Source organism: Rhinopithecus bieti, unplaced genomic scaffold, assembly GCF_001698545.2.
Source record: "Rhinopithecus bieti isolate Rb0 unplaced genomic scaffold, ASM169854v2 scaffold_20101, whole genome shotgun sequence".
NCBI lineage: Eukaryota > Metazoa > Chordata > Mammalia > Primates > Cercopithecidae > Rhinopithecus > Rhinopithecus bieti.
Genome location: NW_016810242.1, coordinates 3,035,112 through 3,062,120, shown reverse-complemented (window position 1 = coordinate 3,062,120; position 27,009 = coordinate 3,035,112). Strand labels below are relative to the sequence as shown.

At 37.8% G+C, this 27,009-nt stretch overlaps 1 protein-coding gene across 6 annotated transcripts in view; it reads right to left on the bottom strand.

The window, feature by feature from the left end:
- Positions 1-389: 389 nt before the first annotated feature.
- RASAL2 (RAS protein activator like 2) overlaps positions 390-27,009 on the bottom strand; it is a 405,409-nt gene continuing 378,789 nt past the window's right edge. The window contains exons 10-17 of one of the 6 annotated variants that reach the window (XM_017891682.1): positions 25,722-25,923; positions 23,474-23,673; positions 21,829-22,690; positions 15,504-15,638; positions 13,818-14,020; positions 12,494-12,581; positions 9,185-9,215; positions 390-6,861 (exon numbers count right to left, since the gene is read on the bottom strand). In XM_017891682.1, the coding sequence (XP_017747171.1) occupies positions 6,719-6,861; positions 9,185-9,215; positions 12,494-12,581; positions 13,818-14,020; positions 15,504-15,638; positions 21,829-22,690; positions 23,474-23,673; positions 25,722-25,923 (1,864 nt within the window). In that variant the 3' untranslated portion in view covers positions 390-6,718. The remainder of the gene's footprint in view (positions 6,862-9,184; positions 9,216-12,493; positions 12,582-13,817; positions 14,021-15,503; positions 15,639-21,828; positions 22,691-23,473; positions 23,674-25,721; positions 25,924-27,009) is intronic. The other 5 variants (XM_017891678.1, XM_017891680.1, XM_017891683.1 and 2 more) reach the window with 5 other exon arrangements.

The window sequence follows — 27,009 nt, the reverse complement described above, 5'->3', positions numbered from 1 at the left end:
TGATTCTGATGAATAATCAGGATTGAAAACCACTAATTTAGTCATCTGTTTTAGTGTTCTCTGTCATTAAACATATATATATATATTTTGCTAACAAAATTGATTTATGTATTTTCCTACTGGTAAAATGCTAATAAAAAAAGTCAGGCAGCTGGAGGGAGGCTAAAAACAATTACGGGGTATGGATGTGCATAAAGCGTATATGGATGGATGGTTCATGGCTAAGAGGACCATGAGGTAAAAAGACCGCATCAACACTTTCTCTCTTTTTGATGTTTCAGATCCAGGAAGTCTTAAAGCTTACATTAGGTCACGAACAATTCAGACTGAAATGGGTCAGCTTCGAAGTGAACAAAAAGTAGCACAGTTCTATGGATATGCAGTTTCCCTTTCATGAAATCTTCTCTGGATTTTGAGTAAATTTTAATTTTGTAATCCCTAGTAGAACAAGATTAGGAAGAACTCGAGATGTGCCAAAAAGCATAGAACTACAACACAAAATAAGACTACACGTGAAACCTGCATTCCTGGATTTTACAGAATGAAACAGGGATGCAGGAGAAGATGGTTGTATTTGGGAAAAATAATCTTGGGAATGACAAATGAACTTCTATTAAGAATTTAAAATAAAAAACCTGAACCAAACACCAAAAATCCTGAAAACAAACTCCATTAATCTAACTGGAAAATTACAAGAGGATGGTAGCGGTCTAGGAAGCTACGTGGGGCTACACTTCCTAATAAACCAAAGGAAACTTTCTTTACCTGTCACAAGTTATTAAAGAGATTTCAAATTCTGCAGAATTTGAAAGTAACAATTTTATCACAATACATGTTAATGCTAGTTATTTTTCCTAAATTGAAATCTTACTACATGGAAGTTGGAAAATTCTAAGACTGTTCTTAATGTTAAAATGTATTTTCAGAATAATATTCTGGCATACATTTCCTTTCTTGTTTTTCTCCAAGTGTCCTAGTCACCCAGGTGCATGCTAGAAGACAGCAATATGTCAAATATAGTAGCAACTTTAGTCTGAAATGTTTAAAGTTAAAGTTTATTTATATTCTTTGTAGGAATATCAATAAAAGACCTCAAATGTATCTATATCTGTACATGTACAAGAACCGTCCAAAATTATTCACAGAACAAAAATAAATCTTCTTCAGAACAAACCCAGGTAATGAAATGCAGATATGGATCTCACATATGGAACAATCTAAATGCTACTAGCACAAAAATATGGCTTTAAAAATAAAATAAAATCTTGGGTTTTGTTTTTCTAAGGTGTATTTCTCTTTCTTGAAATAAAAAATAAATTATTTAGAGCTATCATTGTAAAATAGTCGTGTGTTAACACACTCTTATTAAGGCCCTGGAGATGAAAAACAAAATCAAATTTAGAAGGTAAATTCCTCACCGGTGTAACTCAGGTTAATGTGCTGCTGTCTGCTTAAGTTAATATAACTAGGAAATGTCTAAGCACCAGTCAAAATTTAACCTAATTTACTATTTAACTTTTCTGAAGGTGGTCATTGAGTCAATTAGTATTTAACCTTTTGTTGAACTGGGAATTGAAATGTTTCCCTTGAAAATTTGGAAATCACATAAAATGATATTTACACATAAATATCTGTACCCCCACAAAGATGATGGAGGTCCATAAAACATAACTTCTGTGGAAATCTCTCTACAACAACAAATAAATCTGGTTTTAAGTCTCAAACTGAAAAAAAACAAAAAACTTTCTAGGGTCAAATGAGGGTATTTAAGTGGAAGATAGAACTGAGTAGGAAATGAAAATGCATGTTGAAATGCAGGCAAAGAATACCGCTTTCCTTTCCTTGGGTGCTCGCTGCATTTCCCAAGTCTTGCTGTGTTGGTTACTCAAGCACTTGAGGCTTAACTGATCAGGAACTGAAACTACTTATTTCTGGATCCTACTCTCAGATCAGTGATATTCAACTTTATTTCTATGATTCCCCATGGTATCAATGATATCTAGGGTTCTTGAGACAATGCCAAACCAAGTCAATTTCAAGTCGCTTTAACTTACATATACATATAACACATATACTACATTTTTAAGGATGATAGAATGACTGTCATAAAATCTAAAAAACGAGAGCACAAAATCTGAAAATCTCAAAGTTTGGGAATCACTGCTCGATAAAATGGACTAACATTCAGAAAAAGGAAGCCCCAGGAATTCTGTTTTGTGTGGGTGTGTGCATGTGTTGTCTACAGAGACTGCTTTTCTATGTATCTATGTATTTTAAGAGTGGGCAAGGGATATAAATCTTCCTGCTTCCTGGAAACTCTGGGCTACTGAGAAGGCTCTGCTTATGCATTCATTCCCTTATGGGTCATGTCTCTTCCTCAGGTTCTTTCACTCCTCCTAAGATGTTTATTCTATCTCATGCAAATTTCATCACTTTTGTCCTTCCTAAACCCAAGAGTATACATAACTGGGTCATGACAATGAGAATGCTTCTAGAACTAGTAACAATCATTCAAACATGAAAAGAGATTCTAAATAGAAATTCAACACTCCAGCATTTCTTGCTTTTAAGAAACTAAATCCTTCAACTGACGTATTGAAAAAACAAAGTATCTCAAATTATCGGCCCCCAGGTAAGGGGTAGGAAGGCAACTATTTACTGCTGGGGTAAGCAGGAGATTTCACTATTAGACTTGAAAAAGGGAAGGGGGATGGAGAAGGGAGCCCTTTTGGCTTTCCACAGTTGATAGGAGAAGGTGGCCTCCAAAGGTGTGGCTGAAAATGCAGTGAAGCTGTGGCAGGTGGCTCTTGGGTTTGGCCCTGTGACAAGTCTAGTCTGGTGTCAAGCGTGTGTGGGGCTCAAGGTCACAATGGAGTAGTCTGATGGGACTGAGGTAATGCTGAAGAGGGTTCCTTTCCCACGCTCAGTCCCATAACCAGCCTTCTCAGGAACTCCAAGCTAGAGATGACTAAAACTAACCCTTGATGGAAGGGGAAACAAATACGAATGCAAACTCACTTGATGGCAGTGATTTTGCTCTGGGACTTCCAAAGAAGAACTCGGTTCTCAATCTGGTGTACCTCTGAGAACACAGTGAAAGCCAGGGGTCTACAGAACCACAGATGCATAAACAAAGGCCCTGGGTAGACTAAGATCTGAAAAGCTTTACTTCCAAAGTCAAGCTCATTCTTAAGGGCATATAGTTAATGCTCATAGCAGTCTTAGGTAATCTTTCTTTTTCTTTCATAGTCTTAACACCATCACAGAGAAACACAGAAGCAGACCAGTCAGAGAAAGCTAATTCTGACCAACTTGATACTATATGAAAAAAAGCAAAAAGCTATAGCAGCATGATTACCTCACTTTACCACATTTTTCTTACTGTTAGACTGCCATAAACCCAAACAGTACCTTGGTGATAGTGCTTGGAACATGGTAAGTGCTCAAGTGCTTGTTACAGTTACCTAGTTATAATCTCTCCTCTGACATGGCTTTTATTGCAGAGACTCAGGGAATATGATGATCTGATGGAAATGTGACTCTTTTTGCTGCTTCAGCTCAGATTGCTTATTGCTTCAGTAATATAAAAGGGGAATATGAAGCTCTTTTCTGACTCCTACCAACACTGTCCTCATTAATGGTCAAGTCTGTTGTCAGCTTGACATGCACTTTACAAGCACTTCACCTGAATTCCAAATTCCACTCAACCCTCATCTATCCTGCGACCCACAATGTGGTGGTGTTTTGAGGGAAACAGGAAGTGCAAGACATTGCTATCTTAATCTATTTGCCTCTCTTCAGCCATGTACCTCCTCCCAGCAAAACAAAGTTATTTACCTACTTGAACTGAGCGAAAGCCAATTAAGAAATATCTCCATAAAAATTATCACCTGTTGGTGACTTCTCTTCTTAAAAAATCCTTCAGAGTAAGTTCTACAGATTGCAGCATTCTCTAAAGAAAACTGAGAAAATGTTTGGACAGGAGTAGGCTCACAGGATAACCTAACATTTAACATCTGTCAACAACTCTGAACTTTTAGTTTACTTGTAATGCTCTTACTATTATTATTATTTTTTTGCTATTTCTTCTTCATTCAAGATAACCTGCTAGTAGAAGGCTGCATAATCTGTCCAAATGTTTTGGGCATTAAATCTTCCAATGAAGACAGCCCTCTAAGGAGCTCCCATAATGCTAATAAGATACATTCTATCCATCAAAAGCACATTTGATTTTTTTTTGGGCTTCTCTCAATTTCCAATATAGGTAATTTTATCAGCCCTCTGTAATCCATAATCAGCACTTAAGAGCTTCCAAACCTCAATGGCAAGACATCACCCACATTACATACTTAAGGCCAATGAAACTGACAATTCTCTTACCAGGTTTTCTGTGGCACAACTGAAGGCTTTTACAAAGAATGAATTAAACATGGCTTGAGCTGAGAATAGCCAGAAACAGTAACAGATCTATGCTTACATCCCTCCTCCTTCAACAAAGGACACTACACTTTGGAACAGTTAGCTCTTTTTCCTAATAAAATAAGTGATTTTGACCACAGTGTGCCCTCCACTTGGAGAGAAGGTGTAAGACTTTGCAAAACAAATACCAAAGGTGAAGAAAATGTAAAAGTGCCAAAACAGCTGGATATAAAGTGTGCAGATCAGATAAACACAGTGAGAAACTCCCATTTTAGATCTCTGTCTGGCAGAAACAGGGATTGCTATGAAATAAACTGTTTTAAAAGGTTGTGGCTTATGTGGCCATGGTGAGGTTGCTGGAACATAAAGTCCAACACAAAGATCCACCTGAGAGAGGGCAGAGATCAAGAGGTTGGAATGCAAACCTGGGACTCGGTGAAAAGGAGGGCTTGGTGTCTGTCGGCATCACTCAAAAGAGGGCACTATACATGTTCCCTTATAAATAATCTGTTATGGGGAAACACTCACTTGATGCATATAGCTCCCTCAGGTCCTTTTTTTTCCATCCCCTTTTTCTAGAAAAAAAAATTCTTTAAAGCTTATAATTTAAAATCAACATCAACTTATTCGAGAAACATTGTTGCTTTCTCAATATAAAACAACTGCTTAGATCTTGCTTAAAGAGGTTCAGGACCCTTTTAACATTATATCTGAACAGCATAGAAGGCATGAATTTTTCCTATTTGTGCAGTTATATGTACATATGTGTGAATATATATGTATATATATTTGTATATATAATGTCTGTTTAACATGTAACATTCCATACTTCTGGTAATCAAGGTTGCATTCAAGATGATATTTCACACCTTTGGAAAAAAGGAAATGAATTCATTTCCATGACTTTTTCTGTTCTGCAATAATAAGGCTATAGATGACAAGTATTGAAATTGGGTCATTATTGTCAGATCTATCAGCATGGGAATAACAATTGGAATGTGCCATCCTGACACTTTCAATTTTTTTCTTTTTCTTTTTTTAAACATGAGCAATCATCACTTTTAAGAGAGTGATGCTTCAAATTTGGATTTCCTTTCTTTATTGAGGGGATAAGGGGAAGAAGCACTTTAAAAGTTAAAGATGGAGATAAAATTAACCCCCATAGATCTGCTAGTACAATGGATAAAGTCTTTATCCCAAACAAAAATTATAACTTAACACATATAAAAAAATTTTAATAGGAAATATTCAGAGATTCCAGCTATGGTATGGTTAGCCCTTTTCTGTATGGAAGAAAGGGTGTTGATTTGGATGGCTTATGGACAGCTATTTAAATAACCTCTCCAGGGGAGAGTAAACCCTGTTGGTGACGACAGCTCCCACCATGGGGAGGAAAGCGCAGTGAATGTGTGAAGATGAAGATGGTACGTGGAGAGACAAATATTTATAGCTTTGTAAACTCTAAAGAGGAAAAAGAACACCCTTTATTACCATTGGGGTTAAAAAAAAAAAGCCCCTATCTAAAAGAGAAGATTCCCATCTGCTGTAGACAGAGGAAATAAACATATTGACAGGAGTTCCATTGAAATTACTCCTAAAGTCCAGTTTTGATGCAACAGCTTTTGTCTGTGTCCTTTGAAACAGTGAATCCCCAAATCAGATTAGCTTCCAACCAGAACCAGTCTTGGTTGATCAGTGGAATAAATTACTGTTTTGTATGGATCTTGGTATTTGCACGTTTTCTGCAAGGACAAGGGGGCCAGAGTGGGGTTTTTAAACTAGTAGATGAATCCCTGAAAAATTCCTTCTCACAATGTCCTATTGCACTCCATGTGCTTCTATCAGATAGATGCTTAGTCTCTACCTACTGAACCTACAGGCTCGTGTCTCACTCACACAACAGTTCCTACTTTACTTCCTCTAACAACTGCAGTGCTTTCAACAAGAGGAAAACAATAATAAAAATAGCAATAATCAAAAAGGTAATCTACATTATTAACTTCCTTTTGGTATATTACAGTGATATTTTCTGTACATGGCCCAGAACTAAGTTCCCTATGTACATAGAGATGTGGGGGAAAAGCATTGACCTTGGAAGTCACTGCCTTATGCCCTGAAAGACAAGGTTCCTTTCTTCATTCAAGAGTTTCTCACCACATTGCCATTGTGAAGTAGCAACATTTGTAAACCTGGAGGGGCTAAGTAAAGGTCTGGGGATAGGAGAGTGGGTCAGTTTCCTTCTGTCTCCTTCCACAGTCTGTCTATTCACAAAGCCCGTCAGCAGCTGCTGTTTTTGAATTCACCATTCTCCGTGATGGAAAGCTTGGTGGGGTTGGTGGGGGAGATGCCATTGCGGACCTGCATGCTGTACCGCTCCTTCACTTGGGTCAGCGCGCTCATCAGTCTGGTGTTGGCTGAATCCAGGGACACGATCCGTTTTTCCTACAACACACCAATCATGCCTTTATTCAGGCTACAGGCAGGAGGTAACACGCTTTCTTTACTGAGTGACTAGTCCAGCGCTTTCTCTCAAACAGCCGTATGCATGGTGCTTCCCAAATGGAACATCTCTGCCTCTTTCTGCACACTGGTCAGGTTCAGCTTCCCCTGAGCCCAATGGGTCTGTTTATTTTTTCTCTCTCTCTCTCTCTTGTTCTTTCAGCATAGCAGGGCTTTTTATTAAAAATCTCTTGGGACATTAGACTTTCATGTAAAAGTGATACCATGTGTTACTTGAGACTATGCAACAGAGGTATCAAGCTGCCTTACTATACTAAGTGCTTTAGGTCAAAATTGAAACATGGAAATTAGGTGGCAAAGAAAGAAGCACCAGAGGTTTCATTTTGTAGAGGAGAAGAGCATGTGATCTATGGGTTCTTAGCCCCAAAAGAGGGCATATCAGTCACATTTGGAAAGAATTCACATTGTGCTCAAAATTAAAACAATACATGGTGGCAGTGTAGAGTCACCAACAAGGTGAGGATGCAACAGCAAGAGGGGAAAAAAGCAGCCAAAAAGCTCAGACCAAGGAGTTACTTGAATATGGGGAGGGAGATGTGCCCGAAAAGGGAATGCCATCAACATAACACATGAGAACAAACAGAGAACACAGGCTCCTAGACCCATTCCAGCTCAGAGTTACTCCAGGAGGGCTGCCCAATACGGAGATTGCTTTCATTTTACTTTTGAGTCTCTGAAAAAAAATGCTTTAGAAACAATATTTGGAAACCAAGCATTGGTGAATATACACACACAAAAACCAAGGGGGAAAAAAAGAGGAAAAAAAATAGGCAGTCTAACTAAAGGAAAGTAGGACTACTTAAAATTTTTTTATAAAATTATTTTATCAAAACATTATCAGTCTCATAAAGATTAGGTTAGAAGAGATAACCTAATCTTAGCTTCAGCAGCTCAGTTAATCATCCCAGAACCTTTCTAACATGAAGTCTATAGTTTTCAGAAAACAATACAGGAAATAGTCTTTACCTATGCCTGTGAAATTAAAAAGAAAATAGCATATGGGGAATACCTCCAAAGCCAAACGGAGCTTTACTACCTTAGGGGTCTTTTAAATTGACCCTGAGGAAAGCATGGTAAAGTTTAGTCATGGTAAAGTTCACAGAGGAGGTGGCAGGGCTGAGGGCTGGTGCTGCTCCTTGCTATTAAAACAGCAGCTACCCAGGGCTGTCACGTAGTGCTACACTTTGGGACACATGCTACTGGGAGCAAGAAGAGTGAAGACCATGGCCCTAGGGGAAAATCTAGGTAAAATCACGTACCACCTGGCATCAAATAATACTTCCCTTTACTCTCCTGCTTTCTGGGGGCAGGAAAGCAGGATCTGTAAGGCAGCAGTGCTGGTGGTCACAGTTTCAAAGTATATTAAAAAAAAGAAACAACAACAAACTAGCTCTTGCTTGTCATTATCACTTAAAAAAAATCCTTCTTTCCCTGATGGAGAACTCAAGTGGTAAGATATACAAAATCAGCATTATTAATGACCCATGCATCTGGTATAAAATGCTTTTTATTTTGGGAAAGTAATTCATTTTAAGGATAGACAAAACTAAAGGAAAGAGCTGCAAGGCTTCTAAAAAATAATAATTTAAAGAATTATAACCAAAGAAGTTTACTGGGATAACAAATACAGATCTTTGAAAAGCCAATAGGTAAGAACCGGCCAGTGAATACTAGAAAACAAGAGGTAAGAGCTAAATATGATATTCCCCCCTCCCTACCCGCATTATTAGGAATGATCTCTAAACTGAGTAACTGATAATTTTCAGAATTGGGATAAATTATAAGGCCTCAATACTAAGGAAATTAGGATTCTCCAGGGTTCATCCAAAAATAAATCATTCATGAAAACTTGATTTTAAAGGGTCAAAAAGAAGGCTAAGAATGACTGTAATTACTTATTGCCTAAAAAGGTAACAACTGAAGACAAACAGCCCCCCTAATAAACAGCAGAAAGTTTCCACATAAAGAAGCTCCCTTTGTATTTCCTCCTATTGCCAACCTCTCAAAATAAAACAAAAAAGTTAAAAAAAATCAAATAGAGACTTAATGAAAGTCAAGTTCAGTTGGCAAAAGATGCTCGGACATTTCAATTCTGCCTGGATTGTAAGGGAAAGCAATCTAGTCCACACCTGACAGGAAAGATTTCCATGTGGGGAGTGGCAGGAGCTGGAATGTGTAGGAGGCCAGTGCACTGGGCCAGGGCTGGGAACTGTTCAGCTAGAGAACGGACGCGGGGTTTACTTGCCTGTTTGAATAATCTCATCTCCATTTATGACCTGTAATTTAACACAGCGGAGATATCACTTGTAACAGTAACTAGGCAGCTGCTTTGCTTCTCATAGGAGGAAGCCTTTCTCTGTTCTCCACCTGAGTCACATAGAGAAATCCTGGGAGCCACAATGTCTCCTCATGCTCAGGGGTGAAAGGTAGCACATTCTCTGGTCTGATATTTAAGAAATGGATCCTTATTATCACCACTAGGATCCCTATGGCCCCTAAGCTACAAGGTCCAGGATAGGTGCTTCTGCCACTCACCAAAAGGAGGGCTCATCCTTTTGCAGTTCCTGTTAGAAAGTGGCTGATGCAGGCCTGTGCCTTGTAGCATGAAATGACTCAAGAAGAGGCAGATGTTGAATTCAGGGACAAGATTTTCCTGGTGGGAGCACAGGGCTGCTGACAGAGATGAAAACCAGTTTACTGGGCACCTGTCTGGTAGTGTTTTGGGAAGTATTGACCTATGAGTTACTTCTCTGGGAAGCTTTCACACCAAACATGTCTTCATTCTATTAAACGATGCCAGAAGGGCTGCTCTGCTCCATCATTCACTTAAGAGAGAAGATTTATCCTTACAAAAGAAAAGATCTGATACAAAAGTCATTCATTACAAAGAATGCCAAAAGATGTTTAAAGTCATTTGCTATAATAAGATTTTAATGTATCAATAAGCCAACAGTTGGAGTTGAGAAACCTTCCTTTTAAGGACACTATAATTTTTAAAAATTTAACTATAGTATTTAGGATTTGTGCTATGCATGGTGCAGAGGTTTTCCAAATATAGTTTAGTGAATTCTCCCAACTATTCTCTAGGGATCCATAGTGGGCCTCTGGTAGAATAATTTATTATATAGTAATATCTGTGTTTGGGTAGGTAATGTATTATATTTAACCAATCGTAGTATGATTTGATTCATTAGTTGAGAGTGGTCCTTGCTGTTGAGTGGTCAGTGGAAGCAGCTGTATATTCATCTATGAAAGGTGCCTTGATTCTACCAAAATAGTCCAGAGAACCAAACCATTTCAAAACCACTGCCTTGAAGTATGGACCCAAAATATTAACTAGCTTAGCCAGACCATCAGTCTGACAGTGACTGATGGTTTGAGGATAACATTTCTCCCATTCCTGCACATGACACCCTCCTGGTTAACTGAGAGATGGTCCTTACTTTCCAGAGCATTTGAGTCCTAATAAATCAGATTCCCTCCCTGGCTTTTACCTCCTATGCCTAGCAGGTGACTTCTGCTTTGTACCCAGTCGCCTAGCCCTAATATAAAATTAGGGGGTGGGGTAGAAATCTTCAGGAGCTAATCATGAGGCTGTCCTGTCAGTCCGTGTACAGAACCACAACTGTGGCACACCCAAGCTCCCTCTGCTTAAGACTATTTTTTTTTTCAAGACAGGGTCTCACTTTGTCGCTCAGGCTGGAGTGCACTGGTGCAAATACGGCTCACCACATCCTTGATCCCCTGGGGCTCAAACTATCCTCCTACCTCAGCCCCCCAAGTAGCTGGGACTACAGGCATGAGCCACCATGTCTGACTAATTTTTGCATTTTTTTGTAGAGATGAGTCTCACCATGTTACCCAGGCTGGTCTCGAAATCCTGAGCTCAAGCAATCTGCCTGCCTCAGCCTCCCAAAGTGCTGGGATTACAGGCATCAACCACCTTGCCTGGCCAAGACTGATACTTTTAAACCAGCTGAAATTATTTAAAAAGTATTTTATTGCTTAGTACTAACATCTCTCCTTGTGTGGTTATTAATAGAACTTTTCTTGCTTTATATTGCTATACTGAAATTTCCAAAGTGAAAACCTACCAACATTAGTTTTCCTGACTCAATTGCCTTACTTATCCAGGCAGTTTTTCTTAAGTCTCTGGGATGAATTTTTATAGTGTGAATAGTGAGACGGCCTAGTCTCCACTACCCTTACCTCACCTACCCTGGGGACATCTAGAAAGATTTCTTTCAAAGGACCAAGTAAGATAATTACTATAGACCTTTCTTCTGATTCTCAGCATGTCTAAGTATCCAGAAACTATAGAGTTCAAGAATCCAAAATATTTTAAGGAACTGTGCTGATTGAGACAGCATCCTCACAACTCTCACCTGACTTTCAAGTCTACTGTGTTTAAAGAAGTGTGAGGCCTATGAAGCATTCTTTCCATGACTGCGCTTTCAGCCTCACTCTCAATTTTGTTGAAAAATAAACCCCATTCCACATGGACTTTGTAAGGAATCTAGACTGTTAAGTACATGTTTAAGCATACTGGGGGCTCTAAAATATGTTGATTACTAGCTGATACCTAGAGAAGGGAGTAGGCTATCTATGCATAAAATCCTTGCTCTCATTTTTTATTTCACAGCTTAGGGTTATGATATGGCATTTAAGGTTGAAAAATGCAAACCTGGATCGGCTATCTTCAGGGAAGCAACACATTCAGTGGCTAGATCAGCCACTATCAAAACTATCAAAACTGTACCTGCTTTTTGTTATTTGCTTCACCATAAGAAATACAACCATATTTTGCAATGATAAAATAAAAAGGAGTTAGAAACATTTCTTGCCTCCTGGATTTTGCTCTAATCATTAACATGTCCCTATGAGGTGCTCTTGGCAGCCTTTATCTCATTGGTGTCACAGGTGTGAGCTATAGTGAGCAGAAGCCTAGGTTCTGATTTCAACAACCTTTTCTTTTTTTAAAGTTTTATCAAAAGCTGCTCTCTAAGCACAGCACCAACAAAGAAGAGCAGCCAAGCACATTCCAAGCAGCAATGCCAAACCCTAAACCAAAACAACAACAAGGAAAGGTACCTTTTTACAACCTTATCTTTCCCTGGCAATTCCATTACTGTCTGGGGCAAAAGGTTGATGGCAGTGGACGTGACTGACAAGACCATGAACAGCACAGCCAAGCAATGGTCAGTGGAGGTCACAAGCCAGACACATGCAGTGCACTTTTCACAATTACCCCTTTAGAAAATGCCCTCCTTTCCATAAGGAAAGAAGCAAACCGCATCATGCACTAGGTTGAGATTTGTCAAGCAACTGCACTAAACACGCTAATACTTTGCTGAGTAAACAGACTTCTCACCAGTGAAAGAAAGGAAAAGTAATGGAGGTCACATAGACACTCATTTAATCTTCAAAACATAATGTCCAGAACTTTTCAATGACCCATTTTCTGGTACCTGCCTTGGCATTTGCAAGGGTGTGAAGTCAGGAAATAATAGTTATTATAAACAAGTGCCTTCTATTAGATTCAAAGCCTGCTTACCTGTGCATCAATTATTTTCTGCTTTGCATCAATAACTGCTTGCATCTCAGCATGATCCTTCTTCAGTTCTTCTTCCACAGCCATTAGCCTAGAATGTGGCAGGAAGGAAATATCAACATCTTCAAAGAGAGGGCTAGCTAGTGTAGAGAACAGGAAAACTCAATATCCTCTGCCCTTCTTAATAAGACACCTGCAACCATCTTTTCTTTCTTCTCCGCCACCTTGGAATAAGACATCTAAGGTCGATTTTTCTCCTTGTGCCTGGATCCCACACATTTTCATCTCCTTTGGAACAATAATCCCATAATCATTTCCTCCCTCATCTCTCTCAGATTCCTTCCTGAGCACAACTTATTTCATCTTAAAATATCAAATCAATCAACAAAAACCAAACAACCCTCTCTTAATCTCAAGTTACCCTATACCTGGCCCACTTTCTCTTCCCTTGCACAGCTAAGTTTCCTCAATGAGTACTCTATACGTAGTATGTCTAGCTTGTTTCCTGTCCACCATTCACATCTTAACTCACTGATGTTTAATTCTGCCAGTCTACCCAAATACCTCTCAGTAAGATGGTCAATTACCTCCACACTATTTAAACAACAAACAGTTCTGTTTACTTGACCTGTCCATAGCATTTTACAAATATTGAGGCATAGTGGTTATGAGCATGGAATCTGGAGTCCGGGGTTCAAATCCTGGTGCATCACTAACTATGTGACCTTGGGCAAGTGACTTAATGAATTTGTTGCCTGTTTCTTTATTTGCAAAACGAGAATAATAATGCTAAAATGAGAATAATAATGCGTAGGTGGAGGCTGTGATAAAGATTAAACAAACTATTATGTGTAAAGTGCTTAGAAAGGTGTGTGTCCCACGGTGAGTGCTATACAAGTGTTTGGTAAACTTTACCCTCCCTTTTTCTCCCTTGGCATCTGCAGCACTCTCAAAAGAGGTCCTCTGGCCCCAAAGACATTCCATAAAATTCCTTTCCATATTTCTGGACTCATTTTGAAAGATTAATTTAGTCTTGGGCATTGGATATTTACATTTTTAAAACCCAGTTCTCTAAGATTTCTCAAGTAAATCACCAAGTTTTAGTTTTTTCTAATTGTTATGGTTAAAGAAAAACAGATTATCTTCATAGGAAGTGCCCAAGGTCTCATATTTGGGATATTTTAAGAGATACAGTCAATCATCCCATTTGTACTCAGTACAACAAGCATAAAAATGGCTTTTGCTGCCATTCCTTCAAGGTTCTGTGGATCATCTCAATTCTTTGTCTCCCTAACTAGCCCACATCTGCTGCCAGGTGATGTCTAACCTGGTGATGATGCTTTTCATCTGGCTGTCCTTCTCTTCCTGCTGTCTTCGGAGTCGCTCCTCGCTGTCCTCCAGTCGGGCCTTGTATTCCAGCAGCAGCTTCTGCATCTGCTGCTCCTGCACCAGCAAGCGGCGTTCATATTCCTCCAGTCGCCGGCTGGACACTCTCAGCCGCTCCTTAAGTTTAGTAATTTCTTGTTCATACTAGGGCAGAAGAGGCAAGGAGAGAAAAACTGCAATTACATTGCTTTTAGAAATCAATGATTTTCTTTTCTTTTCTTTTCTTTTCTTTTTTTTTAAACAAAAGAAACCCTAAGCAGTGTAGCTAGATGCTGGCTGTGCTGTCATTCCCTATACTGTTCTTAATATTCTTTAAAATTATCAACTGGCATAAATCTTAATGGAGCATTGCCTTTCTTACTAAAATTACATTTTAAATCTTAACTTGGCATTCCAAATTCTACATATGTATGTATCTCTCTCTACACTAGGCTACCATTGGTATAAGCCACATCCAATCTGTGACGATATCAAATGAGAGGGGAAAAAAAATAGATGAAGTACTTAAAAGTCTGACAAATCACTTAAAATAAGCCAAAAGTCAGTTGTCTATAAGAGAAAAAGATTCTGTGTCATCATCTGCACTGTAGGATCTCTGACGTGTCTTAGCTCATCAGACTGCCATTCCTTTGTTCTACTAGAATTACCCCTTTAGAGAACAAGCAACATTTCTATAATGTTAAGCCCCTAAATCAATAGACTTTCATGGCAGAGGTTATTGCTGCTTTCTTCCCAACTATAAAAGTGTAAAATATTCCAGTCACAGCACTAAACAAAGGCCTACATGTTCTCTAGGGCCAATTAATATTGCTTCTTGGCCCATTTTCATAATATGACTCACCTGCCCAATTTTGTACTGCCTGCTGGAGCATACATGTCTGTGTTCTAAGAAGCTTTACATAAATTCAGTGACTCCATTAGTTACATGGCCCTTTCTTGTACTGTAGTTGCTGTGGCTGGGGTTTGAGTACACTGGAATATCATGCTGATAAAAAGAAGCTAATTGTCTGGTTGTCAATTAAATAATATAATTCTATATATGATGTCAAGGTTCTTGTTTGATAACCCTTTTCCCCTTGTCAACTTTTCTTTAAAAAACAAAACAACAAAATCTAAACAACAGATAATATCCTTTTAACAATCATCTATAGACCTATACATTCTTTATCCAGAAAAGGCAAAAAACAAACAAACAAACAAAAAAAACGAAAACAAAACAAAACTAAACTAAAATCAAAACCAAATTGTTACCAAGATAAAGAAAAAGTCTTCCCCTAGGGTGATTTTGTCCTTGGGTGAAGACCAATAAGTTTATGGAAACATGAAATATTTACCTAAAATGACTAGAAATGAACAGCAGAGTGTTCGCTAGATTAAGGCATCTACATTAAAAATAAAAATAGTAGCTAACTGCCACCCCCCAGCAAGATGAACATTTTCCACATATATTCACACACACACATGCACACACACCACGGACCTATTTTACATAGATATGTGAGGATGATTAACATAAGGGGTAGAGGTGAAGACGGGGGTGGGAGGAGTTTATGTTCTTAGCTAGGTAATCCTTTTAGAGGCCTGCCATTTTGGGATCAGTAAGTCAATGAAGCAGACTAGGTTCTACCTTCTCAGCATGCTTGGCTTCATCTTGATTTTGCTCAGTTTCTTCCACATCCTCTTCATACTGCCCATTGTTCAAAACCCAGGCTGCTGTCCTCTCTACTGGGGACATTGTGGCAGAGTCCACAGGTGACTGAACCTGCATCAGAAACAGATATTAGCATTTCCCCTAAGAGCTCACCCATGTGCTATGTTTCACAAACAGCTATTCTTGGAAGATGTTAACTGTGATCTCTCAGTTTTCTAATTAATGCTCTTAGCTGTAAGTATTATTTTACTAATGCCAAGGCTAGGGGCAGGGAAAGAGAATATACATTTATATAAGTGTAAACTATTCTGAATAGAAAGTTGTATATAACATATCCAAAAGGCATCCTTATTCTCCCTCTAAAGAAAGTCAAAGCCTTAAAATTGTTAATTTGCCCAGTGGTGCAAATACTGGTAGGGAACAAATTGCCTGCTGAAATTAATAAATGACCTCTGCCATAAAAGCCTTTTATGCCATAAAAGTCTATTGATGATAAAATAACAGGAAGAAAGCATAACCTGATGGTCAAAACATCTGTTTAGCCTAGACACAATCAGAAACCAAAAAACTGATTAGTGCTAAACAAACTCACAAAGTGCCCATTTATAATCAGAATGGCAAATATTAGGTTGGTGCAAAAGTAATTGTGGGTTAAACGGCAAAACCCACAATTACTTTTGCACCAATCTACTTAGTTTTCATATTAATGATTTAGAGAAAAAGAAGGACAAGTGATGCTGGTTATCTTTACACAACACTGACTTCATGATGGATTACGACCACTGAAGGGTCCTTATACTGGAAAATTTCTTGAATCTAGGATCAAAACGATGGATACTGGGTAGTCTATTTTCCTAATCTACTGAATAGAGATACCAATACCGTCACTACCCCCTATCTCGATCATCTCATAGGGAGCTGTGAGGATAAGACAATATATATGAAAACTCTTTGGAAACTTCAGAGTGCTACAGAGAGGTTAGATGTCAGTCATTACTATATTTATGTTTCAAAAACTGGCACTAGATATTACAATTTATATTAGGCTACTGAACATTAGTGCTTTCCCCACAAACAATTGGAAACACACAATTTTTTTTCCATCTGTCCTGCCTCAGAAAGAGAGAGTAAGCTAAAGAGAGAGTGCAAAACTTGGCATATGAGTTAGCCTTTTATAATTAAATAGAGGGATTTGCATTTTGAGGACCAGAATTCTATAATTTCATAATTGAAGGGCATTTTCTCTCCCATCACAGCTATTACATCTTAAGGATCTTTATATCATTCTGAAATAGAACTCAGTTAAACTCTAAACAAATATTTTAAAAGAAGGAATATTTTGATAAACTGGAGAGTGAGGAAGACCAGATTAAAAAACCGACTGCATAGACTAAAAGGTTATCAGAGACGGGTTGGGAGAGACTTTAAAACTTGCACATGCAAAAGTAAAGTAACACAGGGACGTTTCTTAAAGGCGTGAAGAAGGATCTGGTTTAGCTGATTTACAGATTATAGATATATATCAATAAAAATAGCTTCATGTCTGAGGATGGATGTGCATAGTTTATATAAATAGACATGTATACACTAAGCAATTGTGAATGAACTTCTAGAAATTTCTACTATTTTATTGGTCAAATCTTATTTTCAGCCACTTCCTAATATATCCTAGCACTTTCCTTGGCATACAGTAGGTGGTCAAAATAATAAAAATAAAAGTGACAAAATAGATCAATCCTAACTATTCCTTCTATTAATGATAAAGTCTTCACAAAATTGTAAAAAGGCTAGAAATATTGAATAAATAAAAAATAGTTATTGTGCTGGATTGAAAAGAAACAGAGGTGATTTTTGCTTCGTGATTTTTTTTTGTTGTAATATGTTCTTCAAATGAAAAACTATATACTATCTTTTATATATTCTTGGTCTTATAAGTGTTGCTCTTACTTTCCAATTAGTCAATCTAATGGGCATCATATCATACAGTTCTTTTAAATGATACTGACTAGTTAAATGCACAACAGATACTCAATAAAATATTATTCATTTATTATTCTGGATTATCTTTAGAATTAATTACTAAAATATAATTTATTACTAAGAGAATATTCTATGTTTTTCCCCTAATCCTTTGGAAGGGCACCAAAGGATTCTTTTCAATGACTGTTCCATCTCCTTATAAGCTGGATAAATAGCAAAAAATATCTCTAGTTTATAGTCCAAGAAATTGAGGGAGGAGGTAAGTGGTTCAGATCCCATCTTGCCCAGGAATAGCCTCAGAAAGAAAATTTATATCCACTTTCAACATGATCATCAAAATAATGAAACAAAAACAACAAAATCTAAACAACAGATAATATCCTTTTAACAATCATCTATAGAGCTATACAGCAGGAATTCCCATTAGGAATATCTTCCCTTTTAGATAAAGCTGTATAGGGTCTCCCTGGAAAAACAGTAACGCTTTAGGGCAAAAGAGCCTGATGCAGCAGTTTCACTGATACTACAATTAGTCACAGTCTGGCAATGCTGAGGCCAGTTCCTTGTTCTTTGCTAGTATTTACTAGATATAAACAAGACCAATTGGTTTCAGCTTCATAGTGTGAAATAGTCGGATTCCTATAAACGAATTTCTGCTATCAACACCAAAGAAAGGGCTGATTAAATTAATCCATAAACTTTGGGAGTTCTTGAAGAGGTTGGTTAGGAGACAGCTCAACAAATCCAAATGTGAAAACTGCAGCATCATATTAATAGACTTGTCAATTATCTATTTTAAAAGGTCTCTTCAAATTCAAATTTCTAAGATTAGGGTACATGCTAAATCTGAATGCCTCATATATTATACAAAAAGTCTATTATTTGTACAAAGTACATGATACATAAAAAACAAAATAGAGACGAAAATAAGAAAAAAGCAATCCAAACAGAGGCTGAAATGGGTTAAAAAATTAAGACAGTTTCTTGAAAAAAAATTTATCTGTAAATTTTTTCACCAGGATTTTATTTCCTTCCTACTCATTAGACGTAGAAGACCGAAGCCAGTTACTGTGCAGACAATGGCCACTACTTTGTGCTAAGATATAAATGGAATTTGCAGGGACAAAGCTACTGATAATTACAGCCACCTACAGAACAATCCCCACAAAGAAATCCTCTAGTTTCTGGGAGAGAATTCCCCAACACAATTTGCAATTAAAATATGTAAAAGAATTTGCCTTAAAAATGTGCTGATTATATAGAACTTCAGAGGCTTCATGGGAGTGAGATGAACAAAGCAAGCAAGAAACAGAAAGATAAGAAATAAAAAACTACGCCAGGCGCGGTGGCTCATGCCTGTAATCCCAGCACTTTGGGAGGCCGAGGCAGGTGGATCACTTGAGGTCAGGAGTTCAAGACCAAGCTGGCCAATGTGGTGAAACCCCGCCACTACTAAAAATACAAAAATTAGCCAGGTGTAGTGGTGGGCCCCTGTAATCCCAGCTACTCAGGAGGCTGAGACAGGAGAATTGTTTGAACCCAGGAGGCGGAGGTTACAGTGAGCTGAGATCGCGCCACTGCACTCCAGCCTAGGCAACAGAGCAAGACTCTGTTTCGAAAAAACAAAAGAAATAAAAAACTAACGTAAGTTCAAAACAATGAACCAAAAGCCAGTGTAGGAAAAAAAAAAGAAACTTGAACAATCAAAATAAAGTGATTTATGCTTCAACTGATACGACAGTGGCGCCACCAGCAAAAGTATAAACTAAGATTAATATTCAAAGCTGTACCTGGACATCTCACTGTGTCTGTACCCTACTTCATGCCAAAAAATATATATGTGACTCATTAATGGCTGTGACATAAAAACTAATTTTTATATTGGTTGTTTGGAGACTATATGCATTTCCCACCTCCCATCCATCCAGGCAGTCCTCTATTTATAACCCACAGAAACATGTATTATGTGCTTATGTGATAGGTATTATATTTTCCTAAAGAAAAAATATTATAAATGACAAGTGGCTCCAGATGACCACAAAAAAGGCTATGTAATTTATAATATTAATAAACAACCAGCCTGAGTCATGGGCCCTCATGGAGTCACAGAGGACTCCATGATACAGAAGGAAAGGGTAAGCAGAATAAAAAAAAAAAAAAAAAAGAATCTTTATTTTCCTTTTCTGTACAGGGCTGGGCCTAAGCACACTTTTGAAAAGCAGGTGGAGGACACTTTCCCTGTCCTGTCCCTCTCTGCCAGATCTCATGCCCTTCACTAATCTTATTTTATCTTCAGTGCCCTTGTGCTGCTCTAAGTCCCTGAGTAGATATGTGCTTCTACACAGTATTCTGATTTCTAAAATTATGTATTTTTCCTTTCTCCTCCCAATGAACACCTTAATTCTCTGAAAGTAGTTGATCTCAACTAGAGTCTAGCACAAAAGTGATGGGAGGAAACTACTTCACAATAAGGTGGGCATGACTGATAGCCTCCTAACACATACATTTTATGTTTATATATACACACACATTTATATATAAAAAATACATATGATACATATAAAAGATATATATTTTTCCTTTTCTTCAAATACAAATGCTTACTAAATCAAACAATTTGGTAAATTTTGGGAAATATAACAAAATAAAATGAAAATTTAAGACTGTAGAAAACTTTATTACTCAGTAAAAAATGACCAAGTAGGAGGTTTAGCCCAGGAAGTCTGCTTCTAGAAACAGTTTAAGTTAGTCATGCTTTTCATCCCTTCTTCTATTTCTGTATCCAAGGACTCTATAAATAATCCAATTAAAAAAATCAAAGTAGGTGCAAGGGGCTCTGATCATAGCAGACTGGAGGCAGACGCAGCCATATCAGTAAGTGCCTAAACTGTAAAAATGCAAATATATTACAGATACAAACTAGGATTTTATTGCAGTCTCCCTGCCCAGTTATTTTGCTGCATAAAAGGATTTGTCATAGAACTCTTTTAATCTCAAACTTTCTAGTACTATCATTAGGTTTCAAAAAAAATTCAACTAACACAATGCTTTTTTAGGAGAAAAATCTTTTTAGATGAAAGATATATAAAGATATATATTACATATATGAAAAGTTACACGAATGTGTGTGTGTATATATGTGTGTGTGTGTGTGTGTGTTGTATATATAGTATATATAACTACTATTATATATATATGTTTTTTTTTTTTTTTTTTTTTTTTTTTTTTTTGAGACGGAGTCTTGGGCTCTGTCGCCCGGCAGGCCTGGAGTGCCAGTTGGGCCCGGATCTCAGCTCACTGCACAGGGCTCCCGCCTCCCCGGGTTCAGCACCATATCTCCTGCTCAGTCTCCTGAGTAGCTGGGACTACAGGCGCCTGCCACCTCGCCCGGCTAGTTTTTTCGTATTTTTTGTTTTTAGTAGAGACGGGGTTTCACCGTGTTAGCCAAGATGGTCTCCATCTCCTGACCTTGTGATCCGCCCGTCTCAGCCTCCCAAAGTGCTGGGATTACAGGCTTGAGCCACCGCGCCCGGCCTATATATATTTAACAGTAGTTTGTTTCAAAGGGAAAAATATGTACTGATGCTTCAAAATGTAATATGTAAGGAAGAAATGATTAATTTCTGGGCAAAGCTTTTTATTTGTCAAGAAAAAAATCAGAAAATCTTATATTACGATTGGATGTGATGTTAGCTGGGCTTGTCCATGTAAATAGAAATGTAAGGGATCTGCAAATGTTCAGAATACTTCCTTTTCCACCTGTGCTTCTATCTTTTTAATCTTTCCTTTATCTTGACTCTCTACGTGTTCAAGTGTTTATTTTTCTAGCCATTTCCAGGAAAAGGCACATGGGACTTTGTATTTCGAGAGAGAGTTGAGGGATGGAATGGAGAGCAGTCACATTAAACTCTTGGCTCAGAATGCAAACCTTTATTCTGGAAGCTTAAGAAAAAAAATTAAGAGGGATTAATTTTCAGATTCCCAAAATAATAGTTGGTTTTGCCTACAGATTTTAAGTATCTAATTATTCATTCAACATCACCGATTTGTTCTAAGTGTAAACTGAGGTAGTAGCTCTGCTGCTTGAAGAGAAGGGGGCCCCTGCGTGTTTGTTAGACTTTTAAGGGTAATGAGTCAAACTTCATTCTGCAGTCTCACTTAGGCAGAAGCTTCCCCAAATTTTCCTTTCCTCTTTCCATTTAAAGGTTGCTTTTAAGTGGAAATTTTGTTAACAATAGGATTTCCCAATGATTTACGTATAAAGAACCAAGGAAACAGATGGACCAAGTAGAAGCCACGCCCCTTCAGCACTCGCGCCTACCTGCTGTGTCTGTTGTCTCTGGATTGCTCTCACTTTGGGAACAGGGCTCTCTCTGGAGGAAGAGGACTGCTGCCGGGACCGGCTCCCATTCTGCACAGGTTCGGCCACCAGGGCTGCGGACGCCACTGACATGCTCCCGGTGCTACGTAAGGAAGCACTATGTGGCAGGGATGGTGGGGCTTTGGCTCGGGCACCTAACCCACCCTGGTCCACTTTTCGGATCTGGGCCTGCCCAGTACTATTTTGTCGTGGCAAAGCAAGAGGTATGTGTCTATCTGGCACAGTGTGCCGCCTGGAGAAGTCCTCACTCTGAGTGCTACGTTTAGTGAAATCTTCCATGCTGCTATTGCTGGGTCCACTGAGCTTGAAGTCTTCACTGTTACTTTGGCTTCTGGAACTGGCAGTGCTTAGGTTCTCCAAACTGGAATCTATAGAGGCCTTTGGCATTGCTGGAATTGGGTTATTGAGGTGATAGACAGGGTTCTGGAATGACAAGGGCTGAAGGCCACCTGGCTGGTTCAAGGCTGGGTGCAGGGGCCTTCTCACTTGGGGTGCACTTTGGGGAGTGCTCTGGGTTTCCCGCAGCTGTTTGATGCTGGCCACCTGGGTTATGGAAAGCTGGCTTCCGGTCAAGCGTATAGGCACATCAAGCATGACAGATGCATGCTCCACTTGAGCAGCATGAGTGTCCTGGAGGTCCATGAGGGAGACGCTCCGACCATTAGGAAGGCTACTTTCCCTTTCATCCTTTTCAGAATAAGTCATGCTCTGACAGGAGGCTTGCTGAACCAGCAATAATGTTTTCCCTCTGAAGTAGTTGTCTGTGTTGTCCTGGCTTGGAGATTTTAGTTTATGCAAATCACTGTGGAAAAGGAAAGGACACTTAATTTCTCTTGAGACAACTTCAACATGGCTAAGATGCCTCAATTCAGGCATGTGAACTCCTCTGAAGGTTCTTATGTGGATACATATATTTCTTTGGAAACTCAGATTTTATATAATTAGGGAATTATTATAATTGTTAGAATAAAATCCAGCATTTTTACTTTTTTCCCAAAAGTAGAGAATAACACTGTAGATACCAACTCATCACTGTCTTCAGTTTTAACCAGGATTCCAATCATTTCCCAGTTAGGTTTTAAGCCTTCCTGAAATATTCCAATTCGTACTTACTTATCTAAACCTTCAAGAGGAGAAGTTCTAAGTACACAACTGCAAGGTCCCTGCTAAAGGCACAAGTCTTGCCAATCCATAAAACAGTCTAAGCATCAACATTGTATCTACCTGTCCAGCTGACATAGCCAGCTATAAAATGGTTTTCACCGAGGTTCTCCATGGTTTTTGAATGTTATAACGTATAGAAACATGAATTTCATAAAGCCTTTGGTCTCCCACTAAGCAAGACAGAAATTTTTAAAATATGCTGTGGAATATATTATAACTCTCTATACTACCATTCTAGAAAATAAGTTATCCCAGATCTTGTGCATTATAACGACAAATAATTGAACTGCTCTCAGGTCAGATGAGTCTTCAATTGCTCATGATTTTAAACTTGTAAGTTCAAAAAATAGGTTGAATATACTTCTGCTAAATCTGAACATTATATTTCTCTGAGATATTGGTCACGTCCTCTCTTTCATACCTGTCAGTGGGGTCTTCAAATATTTTCTGCAGCCCAGAGGAGAGGCTTCCACTGACATTTGGACTGGAGTTATGTTCAGTGAAGCGTCTCAGTTGCTGTTGTATTGGCGTAGGATTAGTCAATGACTTGGTAATATCAGCAAGAACACGAGGGAGAGGCCCCAATTTTGCCACGGTCGCCTGTAGGAAGGAATTTTCACCCTAATTGGATAATAAGCATTGCGACATCCACCATAGATTGTTTTTGGCACAACGATGGCCATTGATGGAGGGGTGTAGGTTGGAGGGAAGGGTAGGTGTTTGCATATGGGAGTGGCAGGTTCATAATGCATTGTTATGGAGCAGCAGAACCATGGCGTCGAGATGAATGGAGGAGGCGAAACAGGGTGCAGCAGACATCGAGGAAAGAAAGGAAATTGAAATCAGGATTATGCAAATAAAAATTAAAAGACATGCTCAAAACTACCAAACTAATGCCATTCCAACTAAAATAGACATGCGAAGCAAACTAAATCTCTGGGAGGCTAGTAGATCAAGGTGGGGGAGGGTAGAGGAAGAACCAAATTCCTTCTAACCAAAAGAACTTCAAGACCAGAGGATCAGCTAGTATGATAAACTTTCAAAGAAAAGGGATCATGTGAGAAAAGAAATGCATGCCAACATATAAGAAGGTGCTGCATTCAGGAATCCAGAGTACTGCAGGGCACACAGATGATACTGCCATCCACTATCCCAGTCAATCTTGGGAACCCTGACCCACTGCCAACTGAGTTTCCATCAGTAAGACAATTTTTGTTGTTAATTTAACAACAAAATCAGGTAAATTTTCTCTATGAGATATGTCTAGATGTATTCCTGGTTCCCAGGACCAAACACAGATTAAAAAGGAGAAAGTGTGTTTACACAGCAAAGTCCGTTAAAAAGACCTTGATCCTAAACAAACCAAGCCCATTTCACAGGAAAACTGAACCCGCATCCCACTGAGATGCAGTTTATTCAACAAAGACTAACTCTTTAATACTTGCTTTATCCATTTCAAACATTTTTTTCTTTAGGGAATTCTTATTCTCATGGGGTCTTAGGGGTCTCCTTCAACTGTCAGTCAGTTTGACATAGCTGCCTTTGGGTCTCTGCCTTCTCAACAATCAACAGACTCTTTTACTCTACTCAAACAGGTATAGATGCCACCAATGCCTTTACTTGCTCAACAATGTTGGGCTATGATTCATATGAAAAGGATTTACCTTTGGCATAGTTGCAACTTAAAAATCTAGCTAGCATTTCTAAAAGTGAAAAAAGGTCCTCGAGAATAAGGAAGAGTTGACTGTTTCACAAATGTTTTAAGCATTGGAGGACACACTACCACTTATGTTTCCTCAGCAAAATGGTCTTCGTTAATACGTTTTATTCCCCTTTAAATTTTACTGGTATAGCACTTTTATTGATAGGAAAATAGAGGAAAACAAATCATTATCACAGAAAAATAACTGTCTTTTGAAGTTATTCTAACGTACCACCACACATATTTATAAAATGCCTGTAGCAAACAAAAACATCAATAAATAATTATTGTAATAAGCTTAGCCAAAGTCTATTAGACTATTTTTTACTACCAAATCTATTCCTTTTGTTAAATTCCAGAAGGAAGAAAATGTTTGGCATGGTGTATATTTACTTATTAATACGGTACATAATAAAATTCTTAGCAAACAAATGATTAAAAATAATTGTTTTCTGTATTCTTAATTCACATCTGTAAAGAAAGAAAACAGTGATTTTTAGCACTAATAATTATATGAAACTCTATGACTTGTATAGTAAAACAATTTGTTTCATGGGTAAAGTCACTTAAAACATGATAAACCTAGTATTTTCTTAGCTAAATCTATACTTTTATTAGAAATTACTATATGAGGTTTCATCTTATCCTATTAGACATGCATAAGGCTGTATATACCAATATATTAGTTTCTAATAAAGTTTTCATATATGCACTCTGTATATATAAATTTAGAGAAATATACTCCATTAATTCAGATAAATATTAAAAACATATATTAATAATGTCATGGCTTTCCAGAATTTCATGGTTGTTGGTCCCATATTTTACTCAGAAATGATGACCACTCTCAGATTTCTAGGGTAAAAGGTTGCTTTCAATTAGCAGAAAGAGTGAGTGCTATCACTCCATAGGTACTTTCCAGAATTCAGGTACATTAAAGTCTCTATCTTCCATCAACCTACTTTACCTTATCAAGTTGGGAAACTACTTCCCACAGTAAGGAATGCAAAACTGAAAGCTCTCGGCCCAGATCAATGTAACCATCAAAGCCTGGGGTGTTTGAGATGGTGTCTGGATTAGAGATCTCCAAAAGAAAGCGCTTCATTCCACCCCATTCATGTTCTAAAAAATCATTCATGAATGCCATGTATTCCTCTTTGTTACCAAACCTGAAGTAGAGGATGAGAAAATGAGAAAGAACATATTCAAGAGAGAGATGATCATTTTGATTTGACTTTACACAGAATTATGACATTTTTTTATTTTCTGGAGGGAATGATTAATTTTATTATCTATAAGTGATAAATGCTATAACATACTTTCTTAATATCACTTTAATATTCCAATGCTTTGAATAGCTTTCTATTCTCTAAAGGGTAAAGCTAAACCTCTTTTTTTTTTTTTTCTTCTGGTATTTGAATTTCTCTGTAATATAGGCCTCACTTACCTACCAAATGCTCACCAGTACAAACCTTCAATACTGCTAGTTTCTTCAAAGTCCCCCAAATATATTATACATTTTTTTCTTCTCCAAGCTTTTGCCCATGCTATTTACTTGCACTAGAGAAAAACTTCTCTCCTTTGCCTATCTAAATTCTACCTATCTTCAGGGCCTAGTTTAAGTCCACAAAACCTGTTCCAAAATAAAATATAAATATTTTTTAGCTCAAATATGGATAAATATGTGTATTTCTGCATTGGCTTATATATAAATTATACAAAATTAAAATAGTACACCTCTAAAAAGCCACTATTTATACTAGAAAACAATCTGTTCTTGTTTTTTTTTTCTTCAATACATTGCTAATAGAAACCCGTTTTTAAGCATCAATATTGAATAAATCTTGGTCAATTTTGTAAATGTGAATTCCTTCCCAGCCATTTCTTAAATTTATTTTCTGTAAACTATAAAATAACAAACTTACTGAAAAAAGTTTGAAACAATGAAAAGTAGGAAAGAAAAAAGCATGGATGATCTTCATTCAAGCTAACCCAAATTTATATTTGCTGTTTATATTTTTAGGTACATCCTTCCCAAACTGTTTTTTCCTAATTTTTTCTTTTTGAAAAATTTTTAAAACCTGCAAGGAAAAAGTTTGAAAAGAATATACAATGAATACCCCATATGCTTTCATCTTACATTAAATTAACCAACTGTTATTTTGCCAAGTTTGCTTTCACACCCTCTCTTTCTATACAGATTTTTTTTTTTTTTTTTTTTTTTTGGAACCATTTTAAACCAAGTTGCAGACATC